The 15,383-nt window shown below is 31.8% G+C and overlaps 3 protein-coding genes across 4 annotated transcripts; 2 read left to right on the top strand and 1 right to left on the bottom strand.

The window, feature by feature from the left end:
* Window positions 1-1,559: 1,559 nt before the first annotated feature.
* Window positions 1,560-3,606, top strand: LOC124944963 (GDSL esterase/lipase APG-like). The gene is made up of 5 exons (XM_047485314.1): window positions 1,560-1,821; window positions 1,966-2,096; window positions 2,202-2,435; window positions 3,041-3,296; window positions 3,372-3,606. Exons 1-5 carry the CDS (start codon window positions 1,560-1,562, stop codon window positions 3,569-3,571), a joined length of 1,083 nt encoding a protein of 360 aa, XP_047341270.1. The 3' UTR covers window positions 3,572-3,606.
* A 1,595-nt stretch (window positions 3,607-5,201) lies between these two features.
* LOC124944995 (protein CHUP1, chloroplastic) lies at window positions 5,202-8,651 on the bottom strand. 2 transcript variants are annotated; one of them, XM_047485352.1, is made up of 4 exons: window positions 8,191-8,651; window positions 8,039-8,115; window positions 6,043-6,771; window positions 5,202-5,964 (listed from the first exon to the last, which is right to left on the bottom strand). In XM_047485352.1, exons 1-4 carry the CDS (start codon window positions 8,408-8,410, stop codon window positions 5,308-5,310), a joined length of 1,683 nt encoding a protein of 560 aa, XP_047341308.1. In that variant the 5' UTR covers window positions 8,411-8,651; the 3' UTR covers window positions 5,202-5,307. The 2 variants fall into 2 exon arrangements, with proteins under 2 accessions (XP_047341308.1, XP_047341309.1); XM_047485353.1 differs by having other exon boundaries at window positions 8,039-8,100; window positions 8,191-8,650.
* Window positions 8,652-12,469: 3,818 nt separating this feature from the next.
* Window positions 12,470-14,166, top strand: LOC124944961 (translation initiation factor IF-2-like). Its single transcript, XM_047485311.1, has 3 exons — window positions 12,470-12,597; window positions 12,729-13,443; window positions 13,948-14,166. The coding sequence occupies exons 1-3, from the start codon at window positions 12,470-12,472 to the stop codon at window positions 14,164-14,166; spliced, it is 1,062 nt and encodes a 353-aa protein (XP_047341267.1).
* The last annotated feature ends 1,217 nt before the right edge of the window (window positions 14,167-15,383 follow it).

Below are 15,383 nucleotides of genomic sequence, written 5' to 3'. Positions count from 1 at the left end.
ATGTTTTTAATATAATTTATAGAATTTTTTTTCTTTAAAAAACTTGGTAGAAATTAATTTAAAATGTGACCATCAAGTATTACCATAATTGGGCACATTTGAGACTAGCTAAGTCTTTAATGTGATTTAACCATTGATTATGGTTTTTCACAAAATGACTAAGTTTTCATACATAGATCTGCTTCCTTTTGTTTCTACTTTTGTCGATCACAAAATATCATTTCAACGAGACTTTTGAGTTGAAAAAAATAAAAATCTTCAAACTTAGCGATAGAGAGAATCAATTATAACTCACAATAATAGATTAAGTAAAAAGAGTCGGTGACTATGATTTGCACGAAGAACGCTCAGGGCTTTCCAAAACAACCTCGAAGTTTTGGGGCTTATGCAAAAAGAAAAAAATTGTTCTTATTTTTATTTAACTTGTTATTTTTTTATGTTATAGGATAAAGATTAATAATTTTGTATTTTATTTAACCTAAAGAGTTTATTTTAGTTGGTTAAATTGTATAATATTTTTTAAGAGGTCGTAGGTTTAAACCTTTCTAATGTATTTTTTTGGGCCCTAAGATTGAAGGGCCTTAGGCGGCTGAATTGGTTGTCTTACCTAGGGCTGCAAATGAGTAAGTCGAGCTCACGGCAGCTTGAGCTCAAGCTCGACTCGATTAAATATTTATTAACTCGACTCGATCTCGAACGAGTTTATAAATTTGAGTTCGAGCTCGACTCGACTATATACCTACAAACTCGACTCGAAAAACTTGAACTAAAATTAAATTTTCAAATATTTGTGAAAAAAAAATATTTATTTAAATTTTATGTTTTAATATTAAAATAAATAAAAACTATATATTATTTATTATCAAGCTCGATAAGTCATCAAAAAATATTATATGAGTTCGACTCGAATATTAAACGAGTCGGCTCGAGCTCAACTCAAATTTAGTCAAAGTCAAACTTAAGTTGAGCAAAACATAGTCGAACAATTTATTGAAAATAGAAGAGTAGAGTTAATGCTAGGTTGAATATTCAATATATTCCTAAATAAAAAAATATATAATTTTATCAAAATTGTTTAAAAAATTCATAATTTTGTTATAACTGTACCCTGCTTTAAACACTTACACCTTTAATATTCATATTTGAATTTTAAATCATATTTTATATTTTGTTCATTCATAACCCAATAAAATATCTAACATCACTGATTATTACATCTTCTTATTATAAAAAATAATAATTGGTATATCCCAAATTGTTGCTTGACCTAAAAATATGAATTTTCCAAAATGATGAAAAATCATATGTAACTCATTCAATGTAGAAGTTAAGATATCTCTCTCAAACATCATCCCATATTAAAAACTCATAATTACAAATCTTTCCCCTCATCAAGTATATATATATATATATATATATATATATATATATATATATATATATATATATATATATATATATATATATATATATATATATATATATACTTTCCTATAATCAATCTATCAATTCACTATCCAAACAATAAAAAAAAAAACAAAAAAAAGTGTTCTTGCTAAATGGGTATCTTCTTCATGAGAGAATCATCTTTGATAGATGTAATTACACTGGTCTGCATTCTCATCACCGCCGGAAATGCTCAGGTCCCGACAACCCTCTTTCCGGCGATTATAACATTCGGAGATTCCACAGTTGATGTCGGAAACAATGATTATCTTCACACAATTTTCAAAGCCAATTTCCCACCTTATGGTAGAGATTTCATCAATAATAAACCTACTGGAAGATTCTGTAATGGAAAGCTAGCCACTGATCTCATTGGTACATATATAAAAAAAAAAATTTAATTTCTTACTCTATTTATTTAAATTTTCTTTTGCAAAATCATTGTGACAACGAAATAATTGTCACATTAACCACTAAACAACTAATATAACTATTTTTTTTAATTTCCTATCTTCACAGCTGATATATTGGGATTTCAGACATATCCACTAGCATATCTCAGTCCGAAGGCCAGAGGAAAAAATCTACTTATCGGAGCTAACTTTGCATCGGCTGCATCTGGTTACGATGACAATACAGCAATCTTAAACGTAAATATATCTAAATTAATATTCGAATGAGATATTTGAAAAAAATTTCAAATTTATTGAAAAACTAATGCTTACCCATATTAAAATTTAAATTTGTTTTTGCAGAATGCTATTACAATTTATGAACAACTTGATTTATATAAAGAGTATATGGAAAAATTGATAGAAGTGAGTGGTGATGAGAAAGCAATATCCATAATAAAGGATGGTTTGTATATAGTGAGTTTTGGAAGTAGTGACTTTCTTCAAAACTATTATATCAATCCTTTGCTAAATCAGCTCTATTCTCCTGATCAATATGGTTCATACCTTATCAACATATTTTCTGATTTCATCCAGGTATAAATTATATGAACAAAATTATATTGTTTTGATTTTAAAATTGGTTATTTGAATTTTTCGTTAGATAAATTAAGTGATTTGATGATTAGAATAATAATTATGTGATATAATATTTTTTTAAAATTTTAAAAAATACTAAGATGAAACTAGCTAGCCCATAGTGTCTTAGATTTGTTTTTACATCTAGATTTAGATAAGAACACTTAATAAACTTTTAAATGTATCTTAGAGTATCTCAGAAAAATGTGTTTCCAAATGGGTATAGAAAATTAGGGTTTTTTCATCTTGGATTTTTTTTAAAAAATTATTTGATAAAAGAGTAAGTTATTTGGGATTTTTTGTATAATGAATTATACAAAACATTTTTTTATGTTAAAAAAAATAGTTGATAAATTAAGTAATTTTCTTGTTAAAATAACATGGGTGTGAGATATAAAGTTTTACAAACTTATAGCACAAAAATCAAATCATGATCTGACACGAAAACATAAATTCACTATTTATCAATCACCTCATTTAATTCGTTAAATCAAAATACTAAAATAATATTTAGTTAGATAAGTTGAATCAAAACTAACGCCTTAACCTAAGAAAATGAACAGGATTTGTACGATTTAGGTGCTAGAAAAATCGGGGTGACTTCACTACCACCAATGGGTTGTCTTCCAGCTGCCATCACCATATTTGGATTTCTTCAAAATGGTTGCATACCTAAACTCAACTATGATGCACAAGAATTCAATGAGAAAATCAATTCAGAAGCATCAAATCTTCATAATCAACTTCCAGGCCTTAAAATAGTTATTTTGGACATTTACACACCCTTATATAACCTAGTTCAATCTCCATCAAGCAAAGGTAATATAAACTTCACTTTTCTATATCACCTTTGATTTTTTTTCCAAAAAAAATGTATCCTTTGATTTTTTTTTTTTTCAGGATTTACAGAAGCAAGGAGGGGCTGTTGTGGGACAGGTTTAGTAGAGGCCACAATCCTCTTGTGCAATCCTATTTCATTTGGAACATGCGATAATGCGACGACATATGTATTTTGGGACAGTCTTCATCCGTCTGAGAATGCTAATCAAGTCCTCGCTGATTCGCTTATTGTAGAAGGCATCAAACTCATTTGATGACCTCTTAGCCGAACCGTCTCGTCAAGTTTGCATTCCTTCTAAATAAACGTTACTTACTACCAAAATATTCTAATTAAATCTACAAATATTATTGCAATGTTATCTTCTTAATATCCCTGTAAATATATCCTAAAGTTTTATTTTATCTGGATTTATATTATTTATCTTGATATTTGTTTTTTATATTATAGTTGAATGATAAACATATTTTGGATGACACAAGTTAGGAGTGCCCCCCTGCCAGGTTGGTTTTAAATAAATAATGTATAATCTATTACACAAAAGCACATTGAATATGTCACAATCAAATAACTAAAACATAGTTTGCAATTAAAATATCATATTTCTAATATACCGAATGAGCCTGGTTTTATCGTCAAATATTTCGACCCTACATTTTCTGGAGAAATGACTCAATTTATACAAGTTTTTGTACTTTTTAAAAATATATATTTATACTTTTTATGTATTTAATTTTACTCACGATCTAGTTTATTTGTTTTATTCAACTGGTTTATGACCAAAAGTTTTATAAAAATTATTAATGATCTAATTTATAAATCATTTTTTTTAACAATTATTATAACAAAGAATATACATTTTCTAAATGTTATATATAGTTTGACTAAGTACTTTATAAGCAAAGGATTTCTAGAAAATTTATATCAAATAAAATTTATATATTCAATTATATTAACACACAAGCATATTTAATTTTATGTTTATTAATGTATTAATATTTGACACCAAATAACCAACATGTGCGCGGATTTTATGTAGGGGCTCTACTTTAACTAAGGTCAACTCAATTTGTTTATTAATATTAAATATTTTTATATTTAATTTTTAAAATTTATAATACACTACTATTTTAATAGTTTTAAGATAAACAATTAATTATATTCTGTTTAGGGTTTAGATTCTAAAAAAATGCATTTTTATTTTGGATTTATTTTTTATATTAAGTTAGTGCTACTTAAATTGAGTTTGAAGGAGTACTTTATATGAAAATTCAAGTTTTCACCATAAATTAAAAATATGTTTTAAAATTAGGTGTAATATCACAACAATTTTCAATAAATATATTTTTATTTATAATTTAAATATAAATTACTCTTATAATCATTCTAAATGAACTTCAATTTTCTAAAAAAATATATACACTATATAATTTATTAGAAAAATGATAAATTTAACGAAAAATTCAGAGAAAGCAAGTTCACGGATCGACATGACATGATATGTGTTAGAGAATTTTTTTTTTTAAAATGCACGTGGGAAGGAGAAAGAAAATTAAAACTGTCCCAAAACGCACACGGGGAGGAGAAAAAAAATAAAAAATGTTCCGAAACGGTCATTTCAAGAAGAAAAAAAATTATGCTCCCAAAATGAGTGTTGCGAAACCCGAAATGAGCGTTTCAGCACGTGGAGGCAACGTAGCAAACCACATCGGATTCGTGGTCTTGTTTTCGCTGAGTTTATCCTTCCTCAATTCATTAATACAATTATGATTATAACTCGCAACATAATTTACAATTTATATTTATAACAAACAACAAATTTATTATGATTGCCAACTAATTAAAGATCTTAAAGATGGTATATTGCAAAGTTTTTCTTAAACATGTTAAAAAACGACTTAAAAATAAAACCGCTTAAGGTACCAACTAACAAACTGTCGGTTTTCGGGTATCTACAAACAAACATTATCGACACTAATCATCAATAATTTCTCAGAAGGAAACAGAAGATGATACTCTTCTAACTCTATTATAAGTCATTTCCCCATAAGAATCTCTTATAACTTCAGCATACTTCACCAATTTCTCTTCCCCCTGTCCAACGTCGCTGTTACTTCGTCCTATAACCAAATTATCCACATTCACACTCCTCGTTATCGTTTGAATATCAGAGGAAGACCTCGATAAATCCATCGATGTTTTAGTTTTTCCAAGTTCTAGAAGTTTTTTCAACTTTCGAATAACTTTCATCCTAGTGGAAGAAGAAGAGCTGGTTGTTTTGTTGTCAATTGAAGATGATTCTGTTCTGTTTGATTGTGAGGAAGATGACCATCCGTCAAAATCGAAATCGAAGAGGCTGTTGTTGATTCCTTTCTCGCATGTGTTTGAGTGTTTTTGAGTTTCTTCCATATCTGCGTACTCGAGAATTAGCTGTTTGGCTTTCTCCTCTGATTCAGGACTTAATGTTATGCTTAGGTTACTAGCAACTGTCTTGTTTGCAGACTCGGGCTGGTAGTTTCTTAGCTCGTATCGTAGGCATGCGTTTATCCATTTTAGATACACGAGTTCTTCTGCATCTGCACAACGATCTGATTTTAGTTGTTCCACTTCTTTTTTTAGATAGTCTGTTTCTTTCTTCAATTCTTCTGCCTGCGAGGAAAATACCAACAGCTTATATTGTTATTTTCGACTCTAGAATCTATGAATTGGTTAAACTATTAAAATTACCGTTGTATCCTCAAAAACAGAGTTAGCCAGCATTTGAGTGTGTTCGAGTTTCTGAGATAAATCAGAAATCTCGAGCAGCAAATTCTGATTAGACATCCTTAAACTCTGAGCTTCCTCTTCCAAATAACTCAGCCTTTGAAGGTTAATTCGGGTATTAACATCTGTTACTACAATAGCTTCATCTTCTTGCATCTTTTGAACTCTTTCCTTAAGAACTCGAAGCTGTTCCTTATTATGTTCATCTATAGACCTGAGCTTTCCTTTCAGAAACTCGATTTCTTTCATTGCAAGATCAAGCTCAACCGCAATTCTAGTGTGATCAGCCACTTGACTCTTCAATCTTCTGTTATCTTCCTGTAACAATTCGACCTTGAGAGCAAATTGTTTCGCCTCTGTGTTTTTTATCTTCAATCGGTTTTTAAGCTCCATGGAAGCAATTTCCTGCTCTTTGAGGCCGTAGTATTCGAGCAATTGGAACTCCAATGACCTCTCTTTCTCCTTGAGGAAATTGACTGTGTTTTTGAGTTTCTTAATCTCTTCTTCGTAGTCTTCTCTTATCACGCGTGTTTCTATTTCCAATTGAGATGTGTTTATGACATCGAAATCTTTTACTAGCTCCATGAACTCTGAAATGAGGAATTCATCTTTCTCTTCATTGTATTTATGACTTGGAGATAGAGACGCGATCAAATTATTTACTGAAATGTTCTCTTTAACTGACAAGTCGTCCTGCAGTTCAAAATCACAAAAATGGTCATTAAATAGAACAATTACTAACACTAATGTAAGCAATAGAGAATACATTTTCAGGGTTTGGATGCTTGTTTTGGTTCTTCTCGGTTATAGTCAGTAGCAGGGCTTTGTTTGAATACCAAAATACACTTGATTTATTCTTTATAACATTTTAAATATAACATACAAGGATTATATTAGTCATCTAAATAATGCATTTTCATCCAACAAAGTTTTTTCGTAAAACAACCCGCTAAGGTAGGTAGCTCAAGTGACAAGAGTTGTTCCTAAGAGACCAAAAGGTCACGGGTAAAGATTGATTATCCTCGTTTAAGTCAAAGCATAAATAGGTTACTTGATTGATTATCCTCGTTTAAGTCAAAGCATAGGTTACTTGATTGATTATCCTCGTTTAAGTCAAAGCCAATCTTGAGGAAAATGACATTCGATTTGTAGAAAACAAGGGTAAGTTTTTGTTGGACAGAGTAATAATTTTGAATTCTAGTGTGCTCAAATGTCAATTAGTATCTCAAGTGACAAGAGTTGTTCCTAAGAGACCAAAAGGTGACGGGTAAAGATTGATTATCCTCGTTTAAGTCAAAGCCAATCTTGATTATCCTCGTTTATGTCAAAGCATAAATAGGTTACTTGATTGATTATCCTCGTTTAAGTCAAAGCATAGGTTACTTGATTGATTATCCTCGTTTAAGTCAAAGTCGAGGCCAATCTTGAGGAAAATGGCATTCAATTTGTGGAAAACAAGGGTAAAGATTTTGTTGAACAGAGTCATAATGTTGAATTCTAGTGTGCTCAAATGTCAATTAGTCATCTCTTGTCAATGAAGTAGCATGGTAAGCCTAATCAAGTTGGAGTTAGATGAAAGCTTTGTGATTGTATCTGGAAGAAGCTTGATATTTAACAAGGTAGAGATTGTTGAGTATGTCTCACTACTTATCCTAAAGGGTATTTCGAGCTTTTGAACCCTAAAACATGACACAAAGCAGGCGAGTCATGTTCTTTTCTTTTTCACCATTCTCTATTGTTTTCGATTAGAGTTTGTGTTTGTGATTGATCAAATGCAGTTATACTTTTAGATTAATCAAAACTTAGAATCATAGTTTGATTAATTCAGCACAAACATCAACTTGCAGAGTATCATCATGAATTTGATCCATAAGATGAATTTCCATTGCCTAGCAAGTAGAAGTTTTCTTCTATATTCATTTAAAGAGAAGTAAAAGGAGGGGGAAGAACATGATCTTACATGTTTCTCTATAGCTACTGGATTCAATCGTTGATCAATTTCCTTTTCAGCTCTCCTCACTTCTGAATCAACAGGATCTGAGTTCAAATTAAACACGATTTGGATCAAAACCTAGATGAAATGAAATTCATAGATAGAGAAAACAGTCAAACCTGGAGATGATTGAGATTGCTTAATCTTCAGATTGTTTTTGAAGACGGAATAAACAATCCCGCCGAGTGAAAGAGCAACAGTCAAGCCGAATTTGAATAAGAAAGGCCTTATATCCCCCTTCTTCTCTCTCGACATCGTCATCTCGTTTCCTAGACAAATTAAGAGGAAATAGAACCATGGAAGAGATGCAGATCGCAGCTCACCTTCCTCATTCTCCATCTACTCGCTCCATGCGTTGAGTCTACCAATCAGGAAAACTTCTAGAAAGAGAAATCAACTTCGAAAGACAATCCGATGAATGAATCAATCAAATACTTTCCGTAACGGCTGCGTAAGGAATGAAAACTCAACAAAGCATGAATTGGTAATGAAGTCTCTCTGAAGACGAGGATTCCTTGATGAATTTGTGTTGAGTTCGATTATTAACTATCACAACCACCCCTTGCCAAACGCGTGTTTATTATTACAGAGAGTTTGCGTCTTCTGTGACCTGGACGAAGAAGGTAGAGAGAGAAAGAGAATAAGATCCTGCAAAATCGAAAATTTGAATTGGGGAAGAAAAGAAAAAAAGTGGAAATTTTAAACATGCCGAAGAGATGACTTTCTTTTTGTTTTGATATGACTGGTGGGACTAATAATCATCATTTAATATATATAGCTTTTTTATTTACTAATTAATAAATATATTATAATAATAAATTATTATATATTACGAAAAACAATTCACTTACTCGTGTATTATCTATATATTTATTAATTGAGTTATGTTAAAATCTTTGAATAATTGTTAAAAGAAGTTTGGACGGATGACATAACTACATATCTGATTTATTATCACAATATTATTTGGTGGACTATCATGATAAATGGTCAATCTTTCAATAATTTTAGTTAATTAACATTAATATCATTTATAATGTTATTAATGACGCCTCCACCTAGTAATTAATTGTTCTTTCTGGACTAGTTAGTAGTTAAGAGCTCCATATCCTATTAAGTAAAGTTTTTTATTTTTATTTTTTCTTTGTATTTAATACTTTGTTGTTATACTTAGGTCATTTTCATATTTTATTAATATAAATGGATTTTTTTTAATTTATTATTTAAAAAAAATGATTAAGGAAGGAAATTTGGAAGAGAGAATTACTCTCTTCTCAATTTTTATCATTTTTCAACGAATAATATATGGTGACACATTATTCCTTCATCTATTTCCTCTCTAAAAATTCTCCTCTATCATTACTCTTTCTTAAATTCAAACATTAAATTGTAAATACAAATGTATACAAAAAAAAATTTACTATGACTTATCTCTATATATATATATATATATAATGATGCTTAATTTTTAAAGTGTCCAGATTGTCGGATCGAGAGCTGTGGTTAATTTGAATATTTGGGTCGGATTGTGGGTTGACCCATTTTTAAATTTAAAACGGTTAAAAATAAAATTAAAAATACTAGAGGTATGTTTCGAACTTACAACCTAACAAAACAAGTACAACTCTTTAACCAACTAGGCTAAAAAGATTTTATATTTTAAATTTAACACCAAATTTGATAAACGCGAGACGTTTTAATATTAATATAAGTTCAACTTTTTAACTAACTAATCTATATATATATATATAATGATGCTTAATTTTTAAAGTGTCTGGATTGCCGGTCGAAAGCTGTGGTTAATTTGGATACTTGGGTCGGATTGTGGGTTGACCCGCCTTTAAATTTAAAACGGTTAAAAATAAAATTAAAAATGCTAGAAGTATGTTTCGAACTTGCAAACTAACAAAAACAAGTACAACTTTTTAATCAACTAGGCTACTAAAACTTTATATTTTAAATTCAACACCAAATTTGATAAACGCGAGATGTTTTAATATTAATATAAGTTCAACTTTTTAACTAACTAATATATAATGATGTTGAGTAAATGGATATTTGGGTCGGATTGTGGGTTGACCCACCCATAAACTTAAAACGGTTAAAAATAAAATTAAAAATATTATCCGTAATTTTTTTTCACGGTTTTTTATATTATTACTCGTGCAAATGTAAGGGCTAAATGCTAGTTTAATCAATACTAATACTAGTTGATTATTCGTTATAAATGATATGATTTGACTCTTAGAGGTATGATTGATCTGCATTTTTATAAATATTTTCTTTTAATTATTTTTAATAAATTCCGTCCTCTTTCCTATCACTTTCATTACAATCACGTTTCATTACATCAAATACTAAATAATTTTATTAATTTTAAATTTTAAATATTTTTTTTAATAATTAAACTAATTAAAAATTAAAGTATTTTTTTTATTTATTAAAAAAGCTCTTAAATTATTTTTTTAATTTTTATAAATTCTCTTTATTATAATAATTCTAAGAATCAAATCCCTCTTTTATTTATTTTTATTTGTTACGATAACCAAAATGTTTTACTAGTAATTAACTAATTAAATCCAAATGACTTATTTTTATTTTAATTATTATTCAATGTTATTATATTTTATTTATTATTGAAATGTCATTAACTCTTTATTTATTTATTTATTTAAATTCCAACCAATTAAATCCAAATACTATTTTCTTTTTGTATTTAACAATTACTTTTTATGTTTGGAATTTTGTGGATGAAACCTATAATTCTCAGGAATCGCTCTCTTGGTAGCTTAGCACGTATTATAGACACGTAACAATACATGGAATATCGCGGGGTGACTTGATGTTCGATATGTTTTAACATTGGTTTGCGTGTCAACTTAAAAGAAAATATTATTTTAAAAGGTTTTAAAATAATAGTTTGGAGCTTTGAAATTAATCATGTAAAAATAATTAATTTTATTCAAATTTTAATAATTTAGGAGGCCAAATAACAATTTTGGTTAAAACTCAGTTTAAATTAGTTAAACATAACTAATTTAAAAGATTATTTATTTAAAATTAGAGTCACCAAATGATTTTAGAAAAATCAATAAAATGATGTGTGTATAAACGTATTTTATCAGAATTTCTATAAGGGGTTCAATTTTTGGTTACGCTCGAGAAAAGGCTTTAACGCTATGTCCTCCGCGCCCGTCAAATGACGGTTTTAAAATTTTAAAATAAACAAAGTCTGGCTATTTAAGATTTATTTATAACATTTATTTTCTTTAAATAGTAATTCGATGGTCCTAAACAAAGATATGTTTAGAATGCATAAAAAATTATACAAAATTATTTAAAAGGGCATACATGTATTGCGTTGATATTGTACTGAGTAAAAACTCTAAAAAGTATTAGAAAAGTGTTAAATTTAAAAATTAATTCTAAATAGGGCCTTAGACAATAATATTGGTTTAGAAAATATCCTAAAAATATTTAACTATCATTTTCTGACCTTTCAGAATTATTTGAAATTGGATTCGGATTCCAAAATTAGAAAAATAATTTTGGATTTTGAAAAGTGGAACCAAACAAACTTTAGGACCAGAGTCCTAGGGTTTGGGTTTAGTTTTAGTGATCTAGGCTCGGACGGACTCGATCTAAGCCGGGGTGGTCTAGACCAAGGCTCGGGAACATGGGTCAAGAGACCGGAGGGCTCGGTCTTGGGTTTGGGAGGCTCGATCTCGAACTCGGGCTACTTAGTTGAGGGACCAGAGGGCTCGATCCTGAACTCAGACTGCTCGGTCCTAGGTCTGGGAGGCTCGGTACTAGGTTTAGGTTTCTTCGATCGTGAACTAGGAGGCTCGGTCCCAAGTCAGACTTCTCGGTCCGAGATTAGAAAGCTCGGTTGGGTTCATCGGTCCTTATTCAAGTACATCGGTCTTTAGTCTTGGTCCTAACTCAAGAACACCGATCTTAACTCTCGGTCCTAGCTCAAAAACACCGGTCCTCAGTCTTGGTCCAAACTCAAGAACATTAGTTCTTGGTCTTTGTCCCGACTCAAGAACATCAATCCTTGGTCAAAGTCCTGACCGAAGATTCTCGGTCTTATTTCTCGGTCCCAGTTCTACAAGTTTTTGGTCATAGGACCGAGTTCTTCATTTGGTATGAAGAAATTGCAGATCTCATAACTTTTGATAGAAATCATGGAATCATTATCTGTAAGTTACAGATGATTCATATGATTATGGAGAACAAAAGCCCTAACCCTAATCACGATCATTCTATCTTTAAAGATCAATTTTTAAGAACTATTTTTAGGTCAAAATTTGGGATCTTTTGAATTAAACCATTTCAAGGTTTGATTTTGTTCCATTAGCTTTGAAATGATGAATATAGTCAAACACAACTAAAACAATGCTTCATACGAAGTTTAGTGACATTATTAAAGGTGTTAATGTGAGTAAGCAATGGAAGACACTACTCAAGTTGGAGAAATCGGTCCTCTCTTGGACCCACACCCAAGATATTAATGAAGCTCTACTGTAATCGCCAAAGGGTGTGCCCTATTTCTGATTATATAAGACAAGTAAGCTAACTATAATCCCCCGGAGAGGACGGCCTTGGTAGACGGCAAAGTGAACAGTCGTCTGTAACTAATCTTGGATTCTTATAGTTCGACAGCTCTACGTTTCATTCATGGCACGGAGTCGTCCAGAACTGAAGAACTCCGCAATAAGGCATCTAATCCCGAGCTGAACTACTCGGATGCTGAAGAGGAGCTTACTTTCATTGAGAAATTGCTGCCTCCTACTGCTCAATCCGTTGAGGAGATGCGTTTGCCTGACCTTCTCTTTACTAAGCAGCAGCACATCCCTGCGCCTGAAGAACAACATCAACTCCCTTCCGTTGAAAAGGAGTTATCTATTCCTACTATTCAGCAACAAGTTCCTTCTACTGAGAAGGAGCAATCCTCAAAGACTGCTGATGAACAACATTCAAAAGTTGTTGAGGAGCTCATCTCCCTAGATCAAGAGAAGGAGCTCTCATCTACTCCTAAGCATCTAAGATCGTCTAAGCAGAAGTCGTCTGATGAGGGGGGACTTTCTAAGAATGTTGATCAGAGCTCAACCCCTGTCTCAAAGAAGACCTCGTCCATTCAGACGATATCATCAGACGGGCAGGCGTCTGAAGAGAAGCAGTCAGCCTCCCCAAAGTCCAAGCGTTCAATCTTTGCTACATCTGAGAAATCCATTTCATCTAAATCGTTTCATTCTGAAAAATCGACGACATTTCTAAAGGACTTGCGTGAAGAAATTGAAGGGGCAGACGACGAATCGCGGGTAATGGTTAATGTGCCTCAAGTCGCGTCTCCCGTGCAATCTATTCAAGTAAGCTTTCACCAAATCCCTCTTTAATATATCCCTGTTGGTTCACTCATTATCTCTTTGGCTCCCAATTCCCTTGACGAGTCCTCTCAGAGAACAATAGATCTTCGCAACTTCATTCTAGAAGCTCTTGAGCCTATACAGTAGAGAATTAAGACAATATTTAATAAGTTGGAGAGTCTTGAAGAGCAAACCTCTACGAACGCAAAAGCTACTACTGAAGTAGCCCTGGCTCAATCTGATGCAAACAAAGAAATTTTGAGGACTTCGTGTGATGTATTGAAGCTCATAATTCAGATGACCAAGATGAAGACCACTCTGCTCAATAATAATTTCGATCTTCACAAAGAGACAAAGTCTTCAATAAAAATTATCGTCCACCAACTTATGGAAATTTCTCAATCCCTTAAGATAGAAGAAGCTGAGTGAATCGAAGATGCTGAAGCAGTTGTATAACGCTTCCAAGTTGAAGAAGATGCGGCTCTCGCCCTTGATAATTTTAAAAAGGGGGAAGGTAGCAATCGAGGGGAAACTTCCTCTAGGGGCACTCGTTCCATAAGTAAGCTAGACCAAGAAGGACGAGGAGGTAGCCGAGGAGGTGTTCGAGGTAGAGGTGCATATTGCGGTGGAGGACGTGGTGGAGGAAGTGCAAGAGGACAAAGAGGACGAGGAATGAGTGGAGGCTTGGAACATCTCCTCTCCGGCGATAAAGGCCTTGATGGCTGAAGTTTCATGACCAAAAGGGGATCTAAAACCTTGTATATCTTATGCTTTTCATATTTATATAAATATATTGACTATTTTTTAAATTCCATGTTCTTAACTTAATTTTAACTTAGTTTTAACATCATCAAAAATGGAGAAATTATTAAATTAAGTTAAATAAAGAAAAAAGGAAATTAATTAAAAGTGAAATAATTAATTAAGGAAATATGTTTTAATAAACTTAGGAGAATACATTTAAATCAATACGACATAGTTTTAATGATGTGCTCATGAACAAAACTAAGTTGTAAAATTGTCTATGCGCAGATATATCTCAAGACGCACGAGCAGACGTGTTACTCTGAAGAAGTGCGCGAGCAGACGCCTAACTTCTACAGACGTGTTAGTCTGAAGAAGTACGCGAACAAACGTATAATTTCTACAGATGTGTTAGTCTGAAGAAGTGCGCGAACTGACGTCTAACTTATACAGACATGTTAGTCTGAAGAAGTGTGCGAGCAGAAGTATAACTTTTACAGACATGTTAGTCTTAAGAAGTGCACGAGCAGGCATCTAAGATCTAAAGACGCTCTGGTCTGAAGAAGTGTGAGCAGATGTCTTGCTTCAGAAGCCGTCTGAAGAAGCGTCCGCTTATCTAATCAACTTATTATAATAATGAACATTTGTATTCGTTATCAGTCGTGTGCCTAATCAGCTTCATATGCTTAACTGCCAAGTACTCAAATATTTCATCAACCCGTCTTGTACCTTCCCGTACACAACGATCTACCAAAATTTCTACAGTACAATCTGGTACGTCACGATCCAACGAATATATTCTGATGTACGATCCCGTACACTTGGCATACGTCTAACGGAAATCTGACACCTATTCAATAGACGAATTTGACTGTTTCCCGACTTCAATATAAAAGGTGATCAAAATATAATGGTGAATCTCTCGATCTCTCGATTTATACAACATCTCTACACGAATTAAGAATTTCTATAGCGCTGTGATTATTCTCGTTCTATGATCATTATGTAATTCATCTATTGTTTTACCTGAGTGTATTATCAGTGTTGTAAGTTGAATAGAGGTTGTCTATTCAATAGAGTGTTAGCTAAGAGTTCAGTAATAGTCAGCTGTTTTTTTGGGGGTTAAAATCATTTCATTAAAATCTCAAAAGTGGGAGGGTTAGAAATTAAAGCTAGACAAACCCTAGTTATGATTAAGG

Source organism: Impatiens glandulifera, chromosome 7 (assembly GCF_907164915.1).
Source record: "Impatiens glandulifera chromosome 7, dImpGla2.1, whole genome shotgun sequence".
Classification (NCBI taxonomy): domain Eukaryota; kingdom Viridiplantae; phylum Streptophyta; class Magnoliopsida; order Ericales; family Balsaminaceae; genus Impatiens; species Impatiens glandulifera.
This window is presented reverse-complemented; position numbering and strand designations above follow the sequence as displayed.